This window comes from Melopsittacus undulatus, chromosome 2, assembly GCF_012275295.1.
Source record: "Melopsittacus undulatus isolate bMelUnd1 chromosome 2, bMelUnd1.mat.Z, whole genome shotgun sequence".
Taxonomy (NCBI): domain Eukaryota; kingdom Metazoa; phylum Chordata; class Aves; order Psittaciformes; family Psittaculidae; genus Melopsittacus; species Melopsittacus undulatus.
In genome coordinates, this window is record NC_047528.1 from 41,738,948 (window position 1) to 41,762,985 (window position 24,038).

The window sequence follows — 24,038 nt, forward strand, 5'->3', positions numbered from 1 at the left end:
CACTGTGGAGGCAGCTCACTGCCACAGCTCTGGCCTGTCCCGTTCCTACGGGTATATCTCCTCGATACTCCATCGGCACCTCACCGCCCGGGAACCTCTGTGAGCCCGGTGCGCCGCTGAGGGCCGCTCCAGGGGGGCCTTGTGCGTCTGCGCCTCCTCCAGCCCCGATCCTCGCCGGGATCCCTCGGCTGGCAGCAGCAGCAGCAGCAGCGCTTGTGTTGGAGCGGCGGGGCTGTACGGCGCCCCCCCGTGGCTATTCCGCGCCACGCAGGCCCCGACGGCTGGGAGCAAGCGAGGGGAGGGGCGGCCGAGGCACCACCCTGTGCCCCGTTGGGAGAGCCCATTGCCGGGGGGAGCCAAGAGGAGGGAGAGTGGAGAATCTTCCCTTTGTCGTTGCCTGGACAGCGTTTGTCGCAGTGTGCGCCACCGCCAGTCGCCGCTCCAGTCGCTGGGGAGGAGCTGTGCGTTGCATCGCTGGAGGGTGGGTTTCTTCTCCCTCCTATCCACCCCTTTCCTGAGCTTCGCGGTGGTGCGGTCACGGGTCAGGCCTGAGGCGTGGCGGCGTGAAGCGCTGTCAGAGCTGTGTTGCGAGGTTCAGGCTTGTGCCGGTACAGGGAGCTGCCACACCGCCATCGCCGCCGCCATGGAGCCCCATCGCTGGCTGCCCCTCGAGGCTAATCCTGACGTGAGTGCCCGGCTCAGGGGTGGTGAGGAGCTGTTGGGTGCGCGGGAGGGAGGGCTACCTGCTTGCCTGTCTGCCTGCCGGCAGGAGGGAACGAGGATGGCGGAGGGGAGAGAGCTTGGGGCCGCTCCGCGCTCAGGATCGTGGGGTGAGTGGTTGCTGGTGGGGCAAGGAGTGGGGAAGGTCTTAGCGGATGTAGCCGGGGTCTTAACTCTCTTCTGTTTTCTGCTTTCTTTTCAGGTCACGAATCAGGTAAGCAGCTTTTATTTAAGGTAATCTTTAGTCTCTCCGCAGTTTTAGGCCCATCTCCCTTCGTCTTCATGTAGTAAAGGCTCTTGCTTCTCCAACGAGAGTAACCCCTTCCTAGCATGCTGGTATCTGCAATCAGTCTTCTAGTATTGGACCTCTGAATCTTCCAACTACATAGTGTCGTGTAAAGATACTATATGAAAGAAAAAAACAGTAAAGGAAAAGAAAATAGATGTGGTCTGACTATTAATGTAATAACAGATGTGTTTCAAAGTGGGTTTCAATTCATTAATGAATTATTAAAATGTTATTATATATTTATATATTGTGTATGCCAGTTCTGGACCTGTATGTGACCTTTGTACATTTGTATGGATCTGCTTACATCACTGTGTAACATTTTTTTGCCTTTTTTTTTTCCTAACCATAAAAAATAATGTAATTTTACTGCATTTGCACTTTGCTACCTGTTCATGACAATATCCGCACGATTGGTTGTTACTGGTTTTCTTAGCATAGTAGAATCCACGCTAGAGGAAGGAAGCTTGTTCTAGTCCACAGGGTAGTGTAAGTACTGGATAAACGCTAGCTGAAAGGAAATCACACATACTTCAACCCTGCCTCATGTTCTCAGTGGTAATCTTGAGTATCTTTAATAAGCATTAGAGGTAAGATGTTGGTCCCAGCAGGCCTGTTGATAATGCTGAGAGTGATGTTTAAGCCAAAAGACTCTAAAGCTTCCAGTAGTAAGATGACATTCTTAAAATTATATTTTTGAAATATTTTGGAATTTAGAAATTTCTTTGTGTGAAGAATGTAACTTTTTTATTGTTGTTGCTGTAATGTACTAATTGGGTCTGCAGGATGGTGAAGGGCCTTTTTGATGCTGGGTCATTTTGAACTTGGCTTTATAGTTTCCTAGGACAATTAATATTATAGTTCTTGCAGTATTGCTGCTGTGGAGCAATCTGAGAAGTTTTTAATCCTGGTTCTGAATTAAAATTGGCAGCCATTACTGGGACCTTTTCTAGAATGGGTGCTATGATTTCCTTATGGTTTAGATTTTTTTATTTTTTTTTTAATTCAGAGGCTAAATTCCAGTTTATAAGAATGAAAATGTGAATAAACACTAGTAGCATTTGAAATTTTCCAACTTATCACATTCCAGATGTTGAGATGGGTTCATCATGGTACTAATGAAGTCCTGTCAGCTGCAAAGTAAAATTGCCATGGAAAAACTAGTGACTTTTTTTAAAACTGAGTTATCTTGTATCCCTACATGTTTATATTATATGGAGAAAATCCTAGAATAATATAAAATGACCAATTCTTTGGTCAAAAATCGATCTCATTTGCCCATTGGCTTTACATTGATAATGGATAATATGAGTGAGTTCTGGCTGATCATGTATTACATGAGCTTTTACACCACAAGGATTTTTTTGTTAACATTTCTGTAAAGAAAAGACCACTTTAGACCAGTTGGACTTCCTTCTGCACTGTATTTTGCCAGTCTTAACAAGCAGTAGTTGTTGTCACTATTTAGACTGAAAGGTATATGTTTAAAAAGAAGGGGGGGGGAGTGGTCAGTGTTGAATATGAATACACCTTGCATTATTTAGTCATTGTTTTTTTAATCTCATAAGTACAGTGGTAAACTGTGTAGCAACAGGGCTGTTAGTCACTAGTTATTCATATCCTGTTCAAAACAACAATAATAGTAATTGAGATTCAGATGAAGTTGCAAAAGGGTTTTGAAAAAATCTTGTGGAATAACTTGCAAGGACACACTTGTTTGTGGTACTCTGTGCTGTGCTCTGTAAAATATGTAGAATTCTTAAGGAAAAAACCAACCAATGTTGTCCCCCTAATATTTGCAATATATGTGTCTAGTAGTAGTTCAATACACATATCTCTTTACGCAGACATCTTGCTATATGTTTCGTGTTGGGTTTTTCCTATTCTTTAATTGTATTTTATTTGTCTAACTTGAATATAGGGGCATACCACTTCTGTTAAGTGCTAATATTATTGGTAGGTGTGGTAGTGAACTTCTAAACCACAAAAAACTCTATGCACCTATAAGATGGGTGGATTTTAAGTATTAGATTCAAATGAGAATTGTCATTGTGATTTAACAAATGCTTAGTTAGCCTGTTTGTTTTCTAATAATTTTATTCCATTATTTAATAAGTAGAAAGTAAATGTACTAAATGCATGGTCTTTTGCTTTTCCTGTGTTCTTACCATACTGTGTACTCTCTAGTTTTGAAATGTATGTTGTAAATTTGAGACTCTTTCAACCTTTGTGGTAGAAATTCAGGTGATACTGGAGAAGAACTGGCGTTTTTCAGTTACACAATATGTGAAATCTTTGCAAAATACTTTGGAAGTTTTTCTCTGTCTGAAAGTATTTATGTTATAATACAGGTCTAGGAATTTCTAAATCCTAAATGTATATTGGACCTTTCTTTATACATATGTGTTAGAATTATTTAAAGGTTCAGCAACTGGCTGCTGAGGATAAACAGGAATGTTCTTTCTTAGCATTAAAGATTTCCAGTGGCACTGACTCACTCTGAATCCTGCAGCCAGGTATCTGTAGTGATGTTTTTAAGAGAGAAGTCAGCATAGCTAAATGCAGTGCTAATTTATCACAATACTTTTTTTTTTCTTCCCTTCCCTTTTACAGTCTTACAGAATGAATTGTTAGTCCAGTGCTGATACAGAAAGATTTGATGATTTGTCATTTAAAAAGCTCTACTTTGTGTACAATGACAACAGAGAATGGTTTCTTCTCTTTGACCTGGATGGGTTTACATGACCAATGCTACTCTTATAAGACCTTCCTTGCTAAGGGGAGAGAGAAAACAAGAAAATAGGTTTTGCCTGTCTGCTGGTGATGTTTGGCTGTTTATCTTGTTCTCAATTTCTTCTACCATGAAAAAAAGAAGTCAGATTGCATACAAATTTTTGGAGTTGAAAGATCAGGCATAAGCTGGTTGTTCTTCATCTTGATGTCGCTTCAGTCTAGCTTGCAACCCACGACTGATTCCCTAGCAAGCATTAGATAAAGAAAAAAGTGGTATTGGTGGATATCTTTCTTGTTCTTCCACCTTTCTTCATTCTTTCTTACCTTTCTTCATGTCATGTGTTCCAGGAAATATCCTTAGTTCCTAGCTCAGGTACAATTTCAACTCCAGCCTTCGTAATATCCAGATAAAGGTAGTTGACTGCATTGGATTATGAAGCTCAAGCACTGGCTTCAGGTAGTTCAGAGTTGAAGTACTGGGAGTAGGCTGTGGCTTGAGTTTCTCTTGCCGGGAGTAGGCTGTGGCTTGAGTTTCTCTTGCCACATAGGGCTTACTTGCTGGCTCTTAGTTACCTCTCAACAGTCTGAGGCCTGTGATCCTACTCTTTTTATTTGTTTGTTTTAAGCCATTAAGGTACTGAGAGTCAAGTACAGAAATAAATTAATTTTAGTCCATGGATGCCCCTGCCAGCTGTGACTTTAAAGTCACAGGAGCAGTAAAAATCACAAAACATAGAACAAATGGCAGAAACTGGATATGAATACAATCAGTCCTTGCCCAGTTGTGAACACGTTTGTTAATGCTGTCAGCCAGATACAGAGATTAATTATCTCAAGGAAACAACCTTTACTCTCTCTAAATAGTCTTTCCATTTTATGAACTCTGTAACACTATCACACAACTTTCCCAAAAAGAAAACCCTACTCATCAGAGTAATTGAAAAGGTAGTTCTCATAATGAAATGCTGAAGTGCTTTGGGTTGTAGTACTTCTAGATGAGCTACAGTATTGGAGTGAAAGGATGTTGAATATGAAGAAATAGAGATGGTCTTCTGAAAATGCTCAGCTAAGCTTGCTTATTTTTTTTTTTTAGTTGGGGTGGGGGAGTGAAGCTTAACTGTTCTGTTGTAAGCAGAGTGAAAACAGCAGATAGTGTGTATGCTTGGAAAACAGCCCGTTGTTATGAGTGTAGCCTCAGAAAGTGGAAGACCAGGACTCAGTTTGTCTCTTTCTGTAAAGAGAATACACCAGGAAGCCTTCCACAGAGCCAGCAAAGGGAAGTGTTGAGACTATGGCACAGCATAGCAAAGAAGCACAAGGACAAATATGATGGGATTTGAGACATCTCCTAAGAGATCACTTGTTGAATAGCTTCTTCTAGTTTAAAATATCTTAGGCTGTCTAGACCTCTTACTGAGTTTATGGAGGTAGATCTGTTGCAAAGAGAAACCTGTAACTTATTTTTGGGTTTAGAGCATTATTTATATGAATAGTTGAACGACTGACTTACATCCATCTTTGTATGGATCCTCAGTAACTGAAAGATAAGAAAACCATGTATTTAATTACTCTGCTTGAGCTTGCCAGTTCTGTCCTTTCATTATGCTCTTTTTTTTTGCTCAGTTTCTTATTTCTATTTCAATAACATAAAATGAAAAATGTAACAAGGAAGCACTGTCTCAAAGGCTGCTTAAGTGAATGGGGTACTATTGCTTGGAAAACAAGTGTTAGCAGTTCATGTGATAGGTTATCCTGTTGCACTGAAGATGCTGTTCACTGCTTGTGTTTTCCTTTAGCTTAAAGGACCAGCAAAATTGGTAGAATCCAGTTGGTTTAGTACACTGTAGAAATAATCTTTATGACAGACTATTCTATAGAATAGATTGATCTGGCTCATACCCAGTATGAATGCTTGTTTAAGTCATAGAAACAGGTCTGTAAATGTTTCCCACAGCATAATGTTGTGTCCTGTCTTGAAACAGTGGCTCAGTAGCTGCATGTCAGAAGCATTCGCAAGCATCATGCTCATTTGGAGTGTTCTAAAGCTTTCTTTCAGTGGGACAAGTTTTGAGTAAGCCTGGCTCAGATGATTCAATATACATATGCCCTGTCATACTAAGTTTTGAAACTACTTGATGGATATGTTAAAAATATATACCTCCCATTGTGACGATAGGGAGCACTAACTGTAAGTTAGTGTTGCTCTTCTAGACATCCTGAAAAACTAATACAACTGGAAGGGTAAGAGTTTTGTGAATGTAAGGTTTCTCACATTTTTTTAATGAAGTTGAAAGTCTTTTGTCCTCCTTCATTGCAAATTAAAGAAAATTGCGATGCTAAATAGGCTGCATTCCTTGAACTTTATTATGAGGTCCTGAAATACAGTGCTTGAGGATATTAAAGAATTTGTAATAAATCTTGAATTTCCAAAGTAAGTTTATTATAATGAGCATCTCTTGTTTGAGCAAGACCATATTGCAGCCACTTTTAAGTGAGGAGTAGTTAGTATAAGAATAATGCACCTTATGTAATTTACAGCCGTGTTACTTTCTTCTGTATGCTTTTTGATCTGCTGTATAGAACAAAAGCTTCTACAGCTACGGCTGTCTTGTCACATCAGTAATTTTGAGTTAATGGTCTGAAAAATGCCTTCTCTAAAATATATTGAAAGAATGATCTCTTAATTTTAAATCTGTAAATGCAATAATGAAAGAATTAAGAAATATATTCATATAATGCCCAAACAGTAAAGGAATTTCACTTCTGAAACAGGTTTTTGTAATATACCTCTATAAATGATGTATAAAGAATTGAAAGCAAATTATTGTGCAGTTATATTTTTAATATAGATTAGTTTAATAAGAAGTGGATACTTAAAGGCATGAATACAACCATCTATTTGTGGATTTGTATAAATGGTAATGTAAATGTTTTTCTGTTGTATTTTTTCTTGGTGATAATTTCATTAGACATATTTTATGCAATGTCATACTACATGCTAGGGAAAAAATGAGCTTCAATTTAACAAAATGCCAGAAAATCTTATGCTTTAACAGAACACAAAATTTTGATCCTCTTAATTGGCTTATTTAGATGTAGTCTCTCTGGTTTCTAAAGCCATAGGCGTATTTTGTATTTGCAGAAGAAAGTCTTAACTCTGGTTTTGCTGTGATACAGTGATGCTCTAATCTGCTGAGCACAAGTACAATAAAATGTAAATTCTTTTGGTGTCTTGGTTTGCATTTGGAAGAGGACTGCAACAGTTGGTTCTTCCCACAAAAGCTCTTTGAATTTTGCATCTGAGTGTCTGGAACTCTTTACGCATTTTGCCAGTTTTATGTTTTCATGGTCCCAACTGGTATACAAGTACCACAGTAAAATCTGGAAAACTCAGTCTTGACTATAATGCTTTAGTGTTTAGACTGTGGCGTTCTTGAAATATTTGTGAATGCCATCCAACTTTACTTGCACTTAGATTTCAAAGGCCATTTTGTTTCAGTGTTTGTCCTCACTTAATTTTTTTACATGCAAGTGACAAGGTGGAAAAGATCATTGCTGCTTTAGACAATATTTAAATTGTGTATGTTACTTCTACTTACAAAGTACTTCAAAAGTTTTCTGTTAAAACAAAGCACATCCTTACTACTTCTTACCCCACTTACACTTTCCACATCTCCATCAACCCCATAAATCAGATATTCTTCTGACTGTAACAGTTGGCAGAAGTACTATTTTGAACTGCTGAAGTCAAGTCCCCTGGGTCAAGATGTTGCTAGGCTGCCTGTGTGTTTCCATCCTATTTCTGAGGCCCATTTAAAAATAAGTAATTAGGCATGAATTATTTTTTATTAAATAAATTTCATGAACCTTAAATAGGCAATGTGTATCAGAATAAAATCATATTTTAAAGATAACCACTTTTGGCTTCTTTCATTGCCTAACAGTAGGTTAAAGTAGTCATACTGAACGTGAAAACAGCATGGGTTTTCATAGATAGCATGCCTAAATGTGCTTATTGTAATGTTCTTCCTATGAACTAACACTTAGACATACAGATTTGCAGTTTGCAGAAGTTTAGAATAGAATCAGGTAGGCTGGAAGAGACCTCCAGAATTCTGTAGTCCAACCATATTCTGTTGAAAACAGGTTGCTCAGAAACTTGTCCAGTCCTGAATTCCTGAAAGGATGAAACTTCACAGCCTTCTGGGCAACTTGTGCTAGTGTTTAACCATTATCATTATTTTTAAAATTTATTTTTGAACACTTTATCAGGTTCAAATTTCCTGTGTTCCAACCTCTGTCCATTGTTTCTCATTATTGTATTGTTCTACTGTGTACTGCTGAGATCATAGAATCATAGAATAGTTGGGATTGGAAAGGACCTCAAGATCATCTAGTTCCACCCCCCCTGCCATGGGCAGGGACACCTCACACTAAACCATATCACCCAAGGCTTCATCCAACCTGGTCGTGAACACTGCCAGAGATGGAGCATTCACTACCTCCCTGGGCAACCCATTCCAGTACCTCACCACCCTAACAGTAAAGAATTTCTTCCTTACATCCAGTCTAAACCTCTGCTGTTTAAGTTTCAACCCATTACCCCTTGTCCTGTCACTACAGTCCCTAATGAATAGTCCCTCCCCAGCATCCCTGTAGGCGCCCTTCAGATACTGGAAGGCTGCTAAGAGGTCTCCACACAGCCTTCTCTTCTCCAGGCTGAACAGCCCCAACTTTCTCAGCCTGTCTTCATATGGGAGGTGCTCCAGTCCCCTGATCATCCTCGTGGCCCTCCTCTGCACTTGTTCTAACAGTACCATGTCCTTTTTATGTTGAGGACACCAGAACTGAACACAATACTCCAGGTGAGGTCTCAGGAGAGCAGAGTAGAGGGGCAGGATCACCTCCTTTGACCTGCTGGTCATGCTCCTTTTGATGCAGCCCAGGATACGGTTGGCTTTCTGGGCCGTAAGCGCACACTGCTGGCTCATGTTCATTTTCTCATTGACTAACACCCCCAAGTCCTTCTCCGCAGGCCTACCATGAATTTCCTTTTTGCCCAACCTGTAGCTGTGCCTGGGATTGCTCCCACACAGGTGTAGGACCTTGCAGGCTGCTGTGATGTAGCCAGATTTTTTTTGTTTTTTCTTTTTTCCTTAAGGTAAATGTTCAAAGACATAAATTAAGAATAGGCAGCAGTGCGATGAGCAGTTACTGAAAATCTAACACTTGCGCAGATCTAGAGAAGTACAAAGCGACTATTCTATGTTAACGGAGTATGCATTGTTAGTAAGCTTAGAGAAAGTAAACAGCTGAAAGCAAATGAGCCGTCAAATACAGTGTAAATTACCCTAACTGCTCTGTCCAGCAGGTATCTGTAGAACAAAATCAGTGGGTAATTGTAAATAACTGGAATGCAAAGCAGCAGAGGGCCCTCCCTGTGAATGACTATTTGAGAAGCATACAGAACTGCCTACTGTCCTAAAACAGGAGTGCTTTTGTCAGCGGGGAAGGGGTTGCTTCACCTCATGGTACATAACTGGCTGCTTTTTGTACCGGCATCTTTGTCTGCCCTAGGAAAGAGCTAAAAAAAGACTGAGGGAGAAAAAAAAGAGGTTTAATTTAGTTATTACAAAGGTATTTGTGTAACTTGCAAGAATTAAAGCTGTTGCTGGTGACATCTCTTTTTCTGACATTCTTGTATCACATCTAATATGGATTTTTGTCTCCTTAAACAACTTTCCCTGGTTCCTAACAATTTGTTTTTATTCCCACAAAATTTCTTCTCCCTGACCTTGCTAAATACAGCCTTGCCTTGCTTTTATACATTCAGAACACAGTTGGAAAAGATTACTTATCTCACTGTCATTGATTGAGCTCTTTTTTTCTTTTCTTTGCGTGTCTCCACATTAAAAATAAATTCCAGATATTTGTTTCAAGGGTTCTTCCCATCCTGCCATCTATATTCATCTGCTACCCATCTGTCAGTCTCTTTTACATAGAGGCTGATGCTGCCAGTTTTTATCATCTACTTACTAAATTTTCTGAAGGATACCTCTCATTTTTTCCCCAGGCTTGAATTAATCCCTCCTGATACAGAGATTTCTTCTTTGCCTGTTTTGGATCTCTCTTTAGTTGTTGGGTTTTTTTTCTTGTTTTTTTTTCTTTCCAGTGATGATCCATAATTATAATTAAAAAATGACCAACAAACTACTAAGCCTACTATTGTTAGGCTCCTTGTGTATTAGGATCACTGTTAGTCATATTAAGCCTGTGCTTTAGCTGTTCCATCACTTATAGTCATCACTCTCATATACCAAAATTTCTAATTTTTTTAGGTTGTGAAGTTTCTAGAGATATGGTACTGTGAGAAATGAATGGCACCCTATATTTGTAGTTATGTTGAATATCTAATTGAGAAGTTAGCTATTCTTGGGTTTAGGGAGCATTTTGTTGTGTTGGGGTTTGTTTATTTTGCTTGGTTGGGTTTTTTTTTCCCTAGTGGTGTAGAACAGGTCAGGAAAGCCTAAAGCACTTATTTATCTGGTAGGTGAACGTGATCCTTGTAGCATTTTCTCTTCTGGTGATGGGTTTTTTTTCTAGGTGAGTGTGGCTTCTATTTTGTTGGGGTTTCGTGCCCTTATTTCATGTAATCTTGCAAAATAGTGTTGGTTGTTTTTTTTTTTTTGTTTTTTTTTTAGTTGTCATACTTTTACCTCAGTTTAGAATAGCAGCAGTAAAAATGATTGAAAGATTAATAATTGGCTTCATAAGGGAAAGTACTAAAAGTATAATTTATGTTTTAATTCACCCATACAGGTGTCTCCTTCTCCTTCAGATTTTTTTTTTGTTTCTCACAATGTAGTAATCTACAACCTAGAGAGTTAAGAATTAAAAATACACTGTCTTCTGTGTCATCAGCTAGTAAATACTTAAAAGTTTCCCTTTCCTCATTTTCATTAAAAGATAATAATTTGGCCTTCTTCCCAATCTTGTCAATACTTAAAGGTGGTACAGAACCAAAAGAGCTTAGGGTATTGCTTGATGAATCTTCTGAATGAATTTTCTTACTGTACTTTGAAACAGTTACCTTTGTTTTTAAACTAGTCAAAAAGGGGAGGTTAACATTTAAATAGCCTTTCCTTGCCCGTAGTTTGGATTTCATGTCTTGCAGTATAAAATGGAAAGAGTATAATGGGTTGTGTAATCCTTGTGTCATGTCTGTCCCATCCTCTGTCCCCCATCCCCAACCCTGGCTGCAAACTGTGGCTACATTCTCTTAATAAACTTAAGGGTATGTATATTTTCTATGGTTTTGCCCCTTGTAGATGATATTTCTAAATGTTACTAGCAAAACTATTTTTTTACTCCTTAAAAAAATACCTTTTTGCATGCATTTGGCTTCTATATAAACTCTCCTTTGTATTTCTAAATACTGAGTCAGCCCCTTGCCTATGTCTCTTGAAAGACAACCACCTTGCCTTTTGCCCAGAACAAGTTGCAATTGGTATTTGAAGGGATCTCATGTTAGAACAAGGCACTTGTATTTTTTTGCATGTTCTCCATGTTGTGTGTTAATAAACTATTCCTATTGGATATTTCTGACAGTTATATCTATGTAGTTACAAATCTACTCAAACACGGCATAACTGTTACTGAATTCTTGTGTGGATGTATAAATCTGCTCTCTAGGTAGATTATGGAAAGAAGAGAGTCATATATGCCTTTCATTTAAGTTTAGCTTACATGACTCTTAAGCATCTTTATTACAAATGTATCAATAAATAGATTTCCTCAAATAGCATTTGGCAGAAGTATGATGAAACTTTTAAAGTAATCTTTCACTTCTAAGAAATATAATGGGCAAATTTCTCTGGTCTTCTACAGCATTGCTATTGGGAACTGCAGAGTTAAGTGTTGTTAAGAGATGGCTAAAGAAATGCTTTAGGAGTTCATTGGCTTTCCACTAGAGAGGGTAGAAGAATATCCTTGCTGCATGATTTGTTTTTCCAGATATTTAAATTTGTAGCTGTTTATCAACAGACTTGCCTTATTTTAAACTTGAGAACCCCAGGTGACTAAGATTTTTCCTATAGATTTCCTATGTATTCTTCCCAGCAGAAATATAGAAAGTTGTGGGAGCCCTGTGTATTCTCCAAAAAAAGTTAATGTTTCACATCGTCAAGTTTTACCAGTAGAAGCAGTGTTTCAACGTAGGATTTGTGTATGCCACAGTGTACAGTTAGCATTTTCTTACAATTATGAGTGGTCAGTGTGTGTACAGTAACAGCAGTTTGTAAATTCAGTTAGGTGTCTCTTGACTCTGATAACACAAATATTTCAAATTGGTTGAGATCACATATTGATGTACCAGAAAACAGTTGAAGAATTAATAAGTCTTCCTGGAGTAAAAGAAGAGTATATAACTAAAAAGTGAGCACCCAATTCTAGGCTAAGGTTGTCAAAGCTTATGTACTACAGGTTTGGTTTTTCTGTTTGTTTATTTTATTTAATTTTTTTTTTTAAGTGGCTTAATGTTAGGTAAAACTGTGGAATCACAGAATGGTTTGGGTTGGAAAGGACCTTAAGATCATCTAGTTCTACTTCCCCTGCTGTGGGCAGGAACACCTCACTCTAGACCAAAGGTCACTCAAGGCTCTGTCCAACCCGGCTTTGAACGCTGCCAGGAATGGAACATTTACCACTTCTTTGAGCAACCTGTTCCAGTGCATCACCACCCTCACAGTGAAGAACTTCTTCCTTATATCAAACCTGAACTTCTCCTGTTTAAGTTAAAACCCATTACCCCTTGTTCTATTGCTACAGTCCTTGATGAAAAGTCCCTCTCTGGTATCTTTGTAGACATAGCTGTAGTATAGGAAACATAATCGGAAAGCTTTTGGCTTAGATGCCATTCAGAAGCTCTAACAAGGCAAATGAAAATTACTTGAAGATTCATGATCATTGTATGGTACTTAAGCTTTGTCTACTTCAAAATGTGTTACTCTATCACAGTTTGAAAGGATTGTTGGGGTTTGGTTTTTTTCTGTTTTAAAAGAACACCTTAAAAGGTGCAGCTACTAAAATACATACCTTGTGTCTCTCTGCTCAGAAGGCCAGAGAAGATCATAATTTTTTTTATTTGCTGAAGACTAGCATTTATAAATAAAACATGGGGATTTTGTGTGTTTTTTTGGGCACTGCAGTTTATTCAGTTTTGTTTATTGAAACTTGAACCTTATTTATTCTCCTGAAATTTTTGAAAGTATGGGTTGTTGCAGTTTATTTCATATTATAAATACTCTGTTATGCTTCTAAAAAGATAAGTATATGAAGCCACTCATTTAATATTATTCTATTTTTTTCTTTTCCAGTTTCTCAAACAGTTGGGTATACATCCTGACTGGCAATTTGTAGATGTTTATGGTATGGAACCAGAACTGCTTAGTATGGTGCCAAGACCTGTCTGTGCAGTGCTACTTCTCTTTCCAATAACAGAAAAGGTAAATGTTTATTTAATAATCAGCTAATCACTTTTGTTGTAAATGAAATGGACATGAACGGTTCTAATCTTATACTCTTGGTATCATAATAGAATCAAGATGAGACTCAAACCTTATTCAATAGACTTCTTAATTAAAAACAAAATGCTTCCTTCAGAACCTTCTTTTGATAATCTTGCATGTATGTTTCCAATTTCTTTTCAAGTTGGAGTGGGAAAAGCTGATATAGAAGCACAGAGAAATGTGTTTCAGGTTTCTATTAACAGTCAAAGACTATTTTTTGCTAAATATGCACTGTGAAATGGCTCAGTTTGGCTACTTTTAGCAGAAAGCTACAATAGCATAGGCAAAATAAGAGTACCTAGATGTATCTAGCTGTGTCAAATGCAACTGTGTTTTGAGGTTTTACATTGTTGCACTGACTAAACTTCAATTCACTTTCAGTTCAGTCATCATTACCAGTATGGCTTTTGCTTCTTGGACACACGGGGCATATTTGTAAGATGAAAGAATTCTCCCCTCCCTTCCTCCTCTATGTTAGATTTTGAAATACTTGATTTGGGTAAATCAAGTCTCTTTATTTTGTCTTCTCATATGCTTCTGCAAAGAGAAGACATCCATCTTGTGTATCTTCTTCAAGTATTACATAGGTTGAAATGCATGATTTATGTTGATATTTCAATTTATAAAACTCTAACATGATTGTAATAAGGCCTGCCAAAGCGATGAAGCTTCACAAACTTCTTCCTTTGAATGTGTATCTCAAAAAGCCTGTATGGCTTATAAGAACAAAGCATTTAGCTATTAAAGCTTAACTTCTGTAACAGACCCCATTTAAATAGAGAGAAGAGTTGACTCTTGCTCTTTAGGTCCTGTGAGCTTTTGCATTCTCAGTTTCTCCAAAATAGCAGGCAGTCCTTTCCAGGCTTGAGTTCAGCCACCTTGATAGTCTTAAATTTAAGCAAACTCTTAACTGTCCTCACCTGTGCTTAGGGAATTTAATTTCTGTCACCTTGAAGGTGGTGGTTTGTGTGCTGTGATTTCTGACTGGCTTCTTGAGCTACAGGTCTGAATGCTTTCTGTGACTGTCATTTTTCTCTTGCCTTGCTGCCTTGCAAACTTCCTTTCTTGGATCGTATCATGGGACCATCATTCCACTGGAAAGAGCAACCTTCCTCTTGTTCCAGAAGGTGTATCTGATTTCATCAAGAAGCATATGTCAGAGATACAGAAAAACAACATATACTCTGTTGTGTTGGTCAACCAAATTTGACCACCAGCCAAATTTTTGAGATTTTCTCCAGCTTGTAAATCTAGCAGAGACATAAAAGGACACGTGTCTCTATCAACTGTGCAGCCTGAGTGTGTGAAGGACAAATCTTTATTGTGAAGTCCCAGTGTTCTGAAGCTGTTGTTGTTCAGTATGAACTCCACAAGAATCTAGAGCATTATTTTATTTCTGGAGTACTTTTCCCCTCCTCAGTCTCTCTTTCAATATAGCCAGTATATTGTGCTTTTATTTAATTATTACTTGTTTTTCTTGGCTGTGTCTACATTTATAAAACTGTGCTTCAAATAATTTTGTTGCCCTTATAAGTATTTTTCTATCATGTCTTTCTTGTTCTGTCTAGAAGGTCACTTTTTCATGATTCTTATAAATCAATTTGCTTAAACTTGCGTTTAGGGCAAAATACCCTTTTTAGCATACAGATGATTTTAGGGTTATTATCCAGTTTAAAGGTCAATGACTTTCTTAGTCTGTATTGTAGGTTCTATACAAAGTGAATAATGAGAGCGTTGCACATTTTGTGCGTTGTCCAGTGAATTCACGTACGATGGGGTAGTTTGGGTTAGGAGGGACCTCTTGAAGTGATCTGCTCTAACCCTTGTTCAAAAATGTATTTTCAGTATTTTCAACATTTACATATTATTGTTTTTTTGCCATGAAGTTAATTTTTGTTGGTAGGGAGTAAATGGCAGCTATATTGTATGTGTTGTTTACAGACTCTAACCTGAACTTTGATCCGATTTCATAGACATCAGAATTTTTTTTTGCAGTTAAAGCTGTTTAATTTGTAGTTAAGTGGTGTCAAATTAAAATACACTGTAAATGCTCTTACTGTTCTTTAGACCTTTCAGACTGGCCACAAGCGTGGAATCATGACACTGGAAAAATTTCTTGTTTCTATTGTCACTGATGGTACACAAAGTGTGAGAAAAAAATTCTCATGGGTTTTCAGAGAGAGTTCCTTGATAACATTGTGCATTCAAGGTTAGCTTTTGTCATACTTCTATAAAAAGCATATCTACTTCAATATTTTTTTTGTCTCCAAACGTACCTAGTAAAAGGTAAAGGAGGAAGAAAGAACAACGCTGGCTGGAATATTTGCAGTTTTCTTTTTTTTTTTTCCCTGTTTGAGATTAAAATCTTTTAAATAATAGCAAAAAACAAACAAACAAAAAAACCCAAAACTGCCCCTCCCTCAAGAACCACAAATCAACAAAACCACGATCAACAAGAAACCCCACAAAACCAACACACTGTTGTATAGTAGAACAGATTTTAGTCAATTATGATCTTTACAAAACAAGTACTTTGTATTGTTCAAAGTAAAATCTTTTACTAAGAATAGAAACATTCGCTTTATGAAGGTGGCTTTCGAGGGGCCTGTTTTGGGGCCATGAACCTTATATAAATTTTATTTTATATTCCTGGAAAAAATTAAATGAAAAAATTAAATTTGTAAGAATTATTCATGCTGATTAAATGAAGTATTATGGTTTGCTAGTACTTTGAGACCTCTGTCCTTAAAAGCTTTTTGTTGGATTGAAGTGAGGCAGTGACAAGTGCTCAGATCAAAGAAGTGTTTTGAACTTTCTTGAAATCATGCTAGAGAACAAGTGTTAAGAATGATATTTCAAGTGTGACTTGTTTTTGGCTAGTGACAAGGCACTGGTTTGAGAAACATTATAGAGCTATTGAGTAAGTTTACATAAACTTGTTAGACCACATATTAAGTGTTTCAATGTTGAGTTTTGGTTTTATTAGTTAGCTGATGCTTTGTTTAATTTATTTTTGCTTGAATAATGTAGCCAGTATCTATTTGCACTAATTGTGAAATGTCTGTAACTTTCCTTCTAGTATGAAACCTTCAGAACAGAAGAAGAAGAGAGAATAAAAGCTAAGGGGCAAGATGTCAAATCATCAGTGTATTTCATGAAGCAAACCATTAACAATGCATGTGGAACAATTGGGCTAATTCATGCTATTGCAAACAATAGAGATAAAATGAATTTTGGTAAGTGTGAGTTGGGGATTATTAGTAGTTTGTTTTGGGTTTTTTTTCTCTGCTGGCTTTTCCCTTTTTTTTCTGTTACCTGTGGGGAGGCATGGAAGAAAGGATATATTTTCTACTGCTTTTTCTGAATATAACCATTTAAAAAGGACAATCTCTATTCAAAGAGCATTTCTCCCTATAATTATAAAATCAGTATTTCATGCTAATCCACAAACTAAAGCACTCAAAAAATTGTAACTGCAGCTGGTAGCAGTTCCTCATGCAGTCAGCCTCCAGTGTCCTAAAGATACAGTGTAATTCTATCTTTACCTCTTTTGTTGGATATAAGCATTCTGTAAACTTTGAATGAAGTTGGAGTTAAAGCATGACTCATAATTATGTCTTTCTCATTTTTTTTTAATTCTTATTTTTTTTTAAGAAACGAATTCTTCACTGAAAAAGTTCCTAGAAGATTCATTAACTATGACTCCTGAAGAGAGGGCCAAATATCTAGAAACTTACGAAGTTAGTATCATGTGTTTTTACTTTTATTTAAAATGGTGTACGAATTACTTGCATTTAGCAGATACTGTCCTTAGGACTTGATCCAGTGAAGCACTCTAGCAGTTCGATTTTACATGTGAGCTTCTGATCAGTTGCTACAAAGCAAACCCTGCTTCGGTAGTTTATAGTGTTCCTGCCTGCCCCTACCTCAGTCAGCAGAATGGATTTTGTCAATGTTCCTCATCCATATTAATTCACTGGGTTAGTTTAAAATTACTTTGAAATGGATGAGAAATGTATGCATAATCTTTTTTAAGGTTCAGGATGCAGTTTAATGGTCAATTTAAGCTGATACAGGGCTGAAAGGACGGTCCTTCTGCTGCCTCCCTTCATTTGTACCTTCTAGTCATTTCTCTTTGGCTATAGCTATTTGGGGCACACAAAGAGCTGATTTGGCTGAAATGCAATCTCTTTCTCCCACCATCCCAAGCAATTAGATGAGCTGGCTGGTAGTGTGGTTAGCCAGATCATTAGTGCTGTTTGAAAGGATGTGGCAGAAATATCTGGTCAGTAGTGGAAGGGGAAAATGCTGGTGTTGCTCCTGATGGCATTGATGATTCTCTCTCAGAAGGAAAATCTTAATGATTTTCTAGTCTGAGTTCCATTTAACGTTACTGTGGAGCCCTCAGGAATATGGATGTTACCATGTGGTTGAGGGAAGTAGTAAAAAACAGGAACAGCAGAGTTTTGACATTTTCTGTAGAAATGTTGGACACAAGATGTCTAATCGAAGCTTCTGTCTCAAGTATTTTGTCTGCTCAAGAAGTAATACATACCAAAACCACTTGCCTATAATAATTTCTGTGTTGTGTAAAAGTGCAATTACAAACTGTATTTGATTTTGAATTTACTGTAATGAAAATGAAATATTGGTCTTCTGAGATCCTTGGAAGTAGAGTTTATTTGTTTATTAAATCATTATTTATTATAAGCACTGAACAAAAATAGTTACATCTATGGTATTTGATGAAATGAAGAGCATACGGTGATTCTTAAACCACTGAAAGTTTCTCATTTAAAGTCTGATTGAAATATATTTTAATTTTAGGCTATTCGTGTCACTCATGAATCCAGTGCCCATGAAGGTCAGACTGAGGTATTCATTTTTTAAAGAAATCTTTGTTAATAACCACTTTGAGTTCAATATAATTGAAATGAAAATAATCTTGTATTAAAGGTTTACAGTGAAATGGAGATCATTGCTTGGTTTGCAGTATTGTGTCATTAGTCAAAATGAGGGCACAAAATCAAATGGCATAGTTGGGGGAGAAACCAAACTTGAAGCTTTTTTATATGTTTTGAGTTTTTTTGGTTTGGGGTTTGTGTGCTTTGGGATATTATTTTAAGATACCTAACATAGATGAGCTTTTCAACCTTCATTTCAAACAGCCAGTAAGATTATTTTTAATGAAAGCTGAGGTTGTGATGTGGTAAATCCATAGTAATGATGCAAGGGGAACAAATATTTTCTGAGGGTTTGAGAAGTTTTTCTTAAGGAAAAGAAATAGTACAATACTTGGTGTGCCACTGTGTGTGTGCTGTTCATATACAAATACTAATTCAGATAAATTCTCACTAATACGTATCTTTATAAGATTTTATCCCCCAACAGACTGGGGGATAAAAACTGTCAAGCCCCACAAACCAACAACAAAAAAATCCCCAGAAACAATGAAAAAAATGTAGAATAAATATAAACTTAACAGTCAATATTGTTCTGCTTCAGTCATACTAAGGCGGGTTTCCATCTTTCTGGTTCAGATCTCAGTATTTGTTCCACAAAAAGAAAATTCATTAGATTTTGTTTGCAGTGCTTTGTTTAACAAAGAGAGGAGCCCTCCTCTGTTTGGCTGAAACTCCAGTGGCTCATCTGCTTTCTTTTTATTATTTTTTTCCATGTAGTACAGTAGGTGAGGTTTTCTTTCTTCATATGCCTTGTGCAGTGTTTTCTAAACAATGCAGGAGAAAGCAAAGCAATCCTTTCTGTTCACTCTTGCCACACCATCATGAAACGGAAATTGTTTTAACCATTTCTGTTATAAATACTCCCTTTTGTGTGTGATGTTTCCTTAAAAAAAACCAAAACACCACTCTTCTGAACTCTTTCTCCAAATTAATCAAAGGTTCTGCATTTCAAGAAGAAACTTCAGAACAAATTCTTATTTCTCTTCCTTTTCTAAGGGAGAGACTCAAAAAGAAAATCTGGTCTGTTTTCTTTATAAATGAGTCCTTTTCTGGCTATTCTTAGCAAGCTCAGTGAAAGAGGCAATGGAGATTATTCCGACAAGTTGCTGAAGACTGAATCTCTTCCTGAGATTTTTGTGAAAGGGAAAAGCTTCTTCAGTTATTTTGATATACTGTGACATTTCATCCATGGAATGGTTTGTGTATGGGTTCCTTTGGCATAAATTATGGAATGTTTGGGAAAGAAAATGCAAGGACTTTGTAGTTCCTTAGAGTCTTCATAAAGATTCAGGAAGCATCTAAATGGTGATGGAATCTTCTAGTAAGGGACATTTAACTTCTTGAACTTCCACAAATTAATTTGTTTCCTGATCAACATAACCACAATACAAAAGACTAATAATTATGTGGAAAGGTGAAGACTTTTTTTTTATAATAAAAATTTACAGGACTGTTTTAGCAACCATGTCTAAACACAAATATTGAATAGGTAGTTTTCCTGCCAGGCATTTATTATTCCATTTTGCGTAGCTGAATCTGGAAGTAATTCAAGATGGATATTCCTTAGACTGGTAAAATAACTTTTTCCTGTCTTTCTGTTTCCAAATTTGAAATAGTACAGTGGCTGAATACATGTCCTAGGACCATGTTTCAGAATAGTTCTGATCCATCAAAACAAGGAGGGAAGAAATAAACAAGTGATCTTACTGGAACATCTAATTGCCTGAAGTTCCCATCCTACTGCACTGTGATTAAATTGGCATTAAGGCCTCCACTTTCATCTGAATAGGAGGAATTGCTTTACGTTAAAGTACAGTTCTTAAGCAAAACAATCTGAAATGTGAATGCGCTGGAAACTGTAACTGACAGTTGGAGTGAGTTAATCTCCTAGTCTTTTTCTTTCTAATGGTACACTTTAAATGTTGCTGTGTACCTCTTCATGTAGTGGTAGAAGGATTGAAGAGAATGCCCTTGAAGATGCTGAAGTTAGCTTATGCAGATCATGCAAAGATGTTAACTTGTCCTGCAGGGTAAGTTGATGATTTCTAGTACTTTTGGTTCAAGAGATAAGAGCCCATTCCTCCTTCACATTCATTATTGCTAGGGTTACTTTCCTGAGAATTCAGATTTCCTGTCAGAGCTGGAAAAGAAAGTGTTTGACCTTCTATGACGCTGTTGGGATTTTTGTCCTCTCCCCTCATCTGTGACTCCTCTTCCCCCAGAACAGCCAGGGCATTTTGCATAGAAATCTTTCATTTGAATGCAGTTGTTTATGTAGTTGCTTAATAATAGTAAGTGCTGTATCTGTGTGAGCAAAAAGTCCTCTTACAGAATTAAAGATTAAGAAAATGTGCAGCCTGCTCTTTTAGGATAATTAACTTGGCTTGTGTGCTTCCTAAGAATAGCCTGCTGTGTGGGTAGTTCTGTCCCTTGGGTAGGTATTGCGTAGTGTTGTCCACTTGAAATCTTCTGAAAATGTTGCTTAAGCTCCACTGTGTTAGAGTAACTTCCAAAAGCGAAATGTATGGCAGTCAGCTTTGCTGATTTGGCTGAGAAAATTCAACTGCTTTCAAGAATTTATTCTTTCCTTCCACCATGCAAAACACACCATCAGACCACCAAGGTAAAAGTAAAATCCTATGGAATTTTGAGATGTAGAAGGTTTAAAAACAGCAAAGAATGCAGAGTTCTGATACTTTTTTTTTGGTTTTGTTTTTTGTTCTTGGCCATCATTTCTCACTGGGAGTTCGGCCTCCAGTGCTTCTAAGTAAAGCCTTTATTGGTTGATTGCTCCTAACAGTCTTGCTATGTCATCTCAATATTTTTTTTCATCGTCTCAGGGATGCTTGATTTATGTAATATACTAGTGGTTTTTCTGCTTTTGCTTCTGTTCCATGTGTGTGAGCATTTCAAACCTCAAAATAAAGCAGGTTTATCTAGAAATAAAAGGTTAGAGGTAATACAGTAAAGCAGTGCTATCTTTCTGGTATCTCTGTATTTCATCTTTTTTGTCTTGTCTGGGTTGTAGGATTTGTTTCTGTTTTAGGATAATCTGTAATAAGTTTTTTAATCATGTTTTGAAAAAGAGTTATATTTAAAATTATTTAACAGGGTATTTATGTAACTTTAATATTTGTGGACTGCTAGATTCTACATTTCAGTTAGTGATTGCTGGAAGAGAAGAGTTACAGTGATCAGTTTGCTTCTGGGATTTATTGTTAATACAGTCTATTTAGATGAAGCATTAAGATGAATTGCTAAGAAAATGGATTGAAGCTGAGAGCTATAGAGGGTCCTGCCTTAATGGGTGTTTTAACAGCCTTCCTAATTTTGATAGCTGATTAACTTAGTTTCAAAAAGCAAAAGAACTCACACCCCCACAAAAAAAATCCCAACCCAAATCCCCTTTTATGGGCCATCTATAGACTGGATTAAACTGAGTATTTTGGGGAGATTTTTTGGTAGTAAATTATGTGAGGTTTTTAATGAAGTTTACTGAATTTTTATTAAATTACTTACATATTTTCTTAAAAATAGAGAAAGTTTGGGGTTTTTTTCATCCAAAGAGACTGAATTTTAGGAACAGTTAAGCAGTTTTAATTTTGCTAATTTATTTCAGGTTTGCAAATGAAAAGGAGTATAAATTTGGGCTTCTGCTATAGGCAGATTTTGGGCCAGGTTTGATTCAGTTTATATGTTAATACCTATAGATTCTGTGGCTCCATTTAAAATTACTTTCATATCAAGCAGTAAGATTTGGGAATAATTCCACTGAAGTGTGGTGTTAATTTCAAGGGTGGGTTGATTCTGGTCCCATATTTGAGTATCATAATGAGGGCAATTAATCTAAGACTCTTGTAACAGTCTTTCTGTTAAATTTCCTGCAGCTAAAGCGTACACTTTCTCAAGTGACAGGTATTTCATATCCAAAGTTGCCAAAAAAAGGATTCTAGGTCTTTACAATAAAGCTTTATGGATCCAGCTTGCTCTCCTTACCCTATGATAGCTCCTGAAAGGCAGCTATTGCTGAGACTAGAGTAGTTGTCAGCTACTCAAGATCCTCTTTATTTCATAGCACTGATTAGGGTTAGGTTCATGGTGGGTTTTTTTAAATTTACTTTATTTTACTTCTATCTTGTGTTTCTTTCTATCAGAACGATCATAGTAACTGTTTTCAAGTGACAGATCAAAAAATCTGAGGGTGGAGTTTTCTGAAAACAGGAAAAATGTCTTTACATGAGAGACTTTTAGGCCTAGAGTCTTTTGCAAACCAAGTAGCCCTTTTGAATTTGGAGTTGTGGAAGAAACTTATTTTGCATCCTGCCTACCAATTTTCATTGATTATAAAAAGTTACTGTATTGTTTCTTGAAAGAGTTGGAAAGGAGGAAAATGCAAAGGCACAGTTATTACAGAAATAAAGCAGAAATTGGTAGAAATTGTTTAAGGCAGTTAAGCACTGATATGCTTTGATATGTTGAGGGAAGTTATTCCAGTTAGAAAATATTATCTGTACTGATTCTTGAAATAAATGACCTTTTTAGTATGTCATTATAATAATGTGAATAGCAAGATTTTTGTTCTGCTCTTGTATTTACTGACATCCATATTCACTACTTTGCAACTATGCTTTATTACAGCTCAATTCTACAGTAAGGAAAATGGAGAGCTATACTATAGTAGTCTTTAAAAAGTACTTTATTGGCCTTTAGTAAAGAAATTAGAACTAGAATATAATCTGTATTCAGTTTCTGCATTTCTAATGGCTTTGACATGCCTAAGTCTTGCTCAAGTACTATCCTGGTAATAGTATCTGAAGTTTTAGCCAGGTGTATGTGTGTGTCTGTGGTTGTTGAAATCATTCTGGATTGTCAGACTATCTACAATATCTTCTGTCTTCCATCAGCTTCTCAATCAGCTTCCTAAAACTACTCATCTTATAGACTTGTAGGAGCTAATGGTGGCACAGAAGTGTTAGGAGCACACTCCGGTGAAGAGAGGAGGCTTAGCAGACTATAGTTAGATGAGCTTTTGCTTCTGTGTGCAGCAAATACTCAAATAGTTGTGGTGATCAGTAATTGGCAGGCTGTTTGTGCAACATCAAGATACTACTAACTGCTGACAAATGGCTTTCCCTATCACTTTTTGTTATAAAGTTCAAATGATAGAGTGAACTTTTTATTATGTCTTGTGGTACTTGCGGCATATGGAACTGCTTTTGTGTTAGTGGTTAAAATATTTTTGGACAGGGGAGTTTTAGCATGGTTTATGCATTACTGCTTAGCAGAATATGATTTATGGTCTTTGGGAAGTTGACTTCTTTTAAATGTTACAACACAGCTCAAAATAATGTTTTAATCAAGCAAATAAATATAAGTGAAATGGCCACTTGAAATACCTGTGTTAGATATTGGTTAGAGAAATAATAAGGGTTTGATTGTGTTCATAGCCTAAATTTGCAGGAGAAAATTAGGAGTTCTCAAATTCCTGGTTTTCCTTTCTTTTCCTTAGAGGCTATTGAGACTGGGCAACTAAATGAAGTTTTACCTACAGTATTTCAGTTACTAGTTATTTTGGAAGCGAGAACTGCAATATAAAATAAATCAGCTATTTCAGGGAGCACAGAGAATACTGCCTTGGGTTCTGTAACTCCTCCTGGGGTTTTTTTGTTTATTTGGTTTGGGTTGTTTGGGATTTTTTTAATACACTTCATACCTCTATTTACCAACTGACAGCTTTGACTACTAGAACTATATGTTGAGCTAAAT

At 36.9% G+C, this 24,038-nt stretch overlaps 1 protein-coding gene across 2 annotated transcripts in view; it reads left to right on the forward strand.

Annotated features, from left to right (window-relative positions):
- The first annotated feature begins 513 nt into the window (after positions 1–513).
- The window catches only part of UCHL3 (ubiquitin C-terminal hydrolase L3), a 45,690-nt gene continuing 22,165 nt past the window's right edge, over positions 514–24,038 (forward strand). The window contains exons 1-6 of one of the 2 annotated variants that reach the window (XM_031048073.2): positions 514–685; positions 923–934; positions 13,117–13,245; positions 16,388–16,544; positions 16,963–17,048; positions 18,136–18,183. In XM_031048073.2, the coding sequence (XP_030903933.1) occupies positions 644–685; positions 923–934; positions 13,117–13,245; positions 16,388–16,544; positions 16,963–17,048; positions 18,136–18,183 (474 nt within the window). In that variant the 5' untranslated portion in view covers positions 514–643. The remainder of the gene's footprint in view (positions 686–922; positions 935–13,116; positions 13,246–16,387; positions 16,545–16,962; positions 17,049–18,135; positions 18,184–24,038) is intronic. The other variant, XM_005148114.3, reaches the window with a different exon arrangement.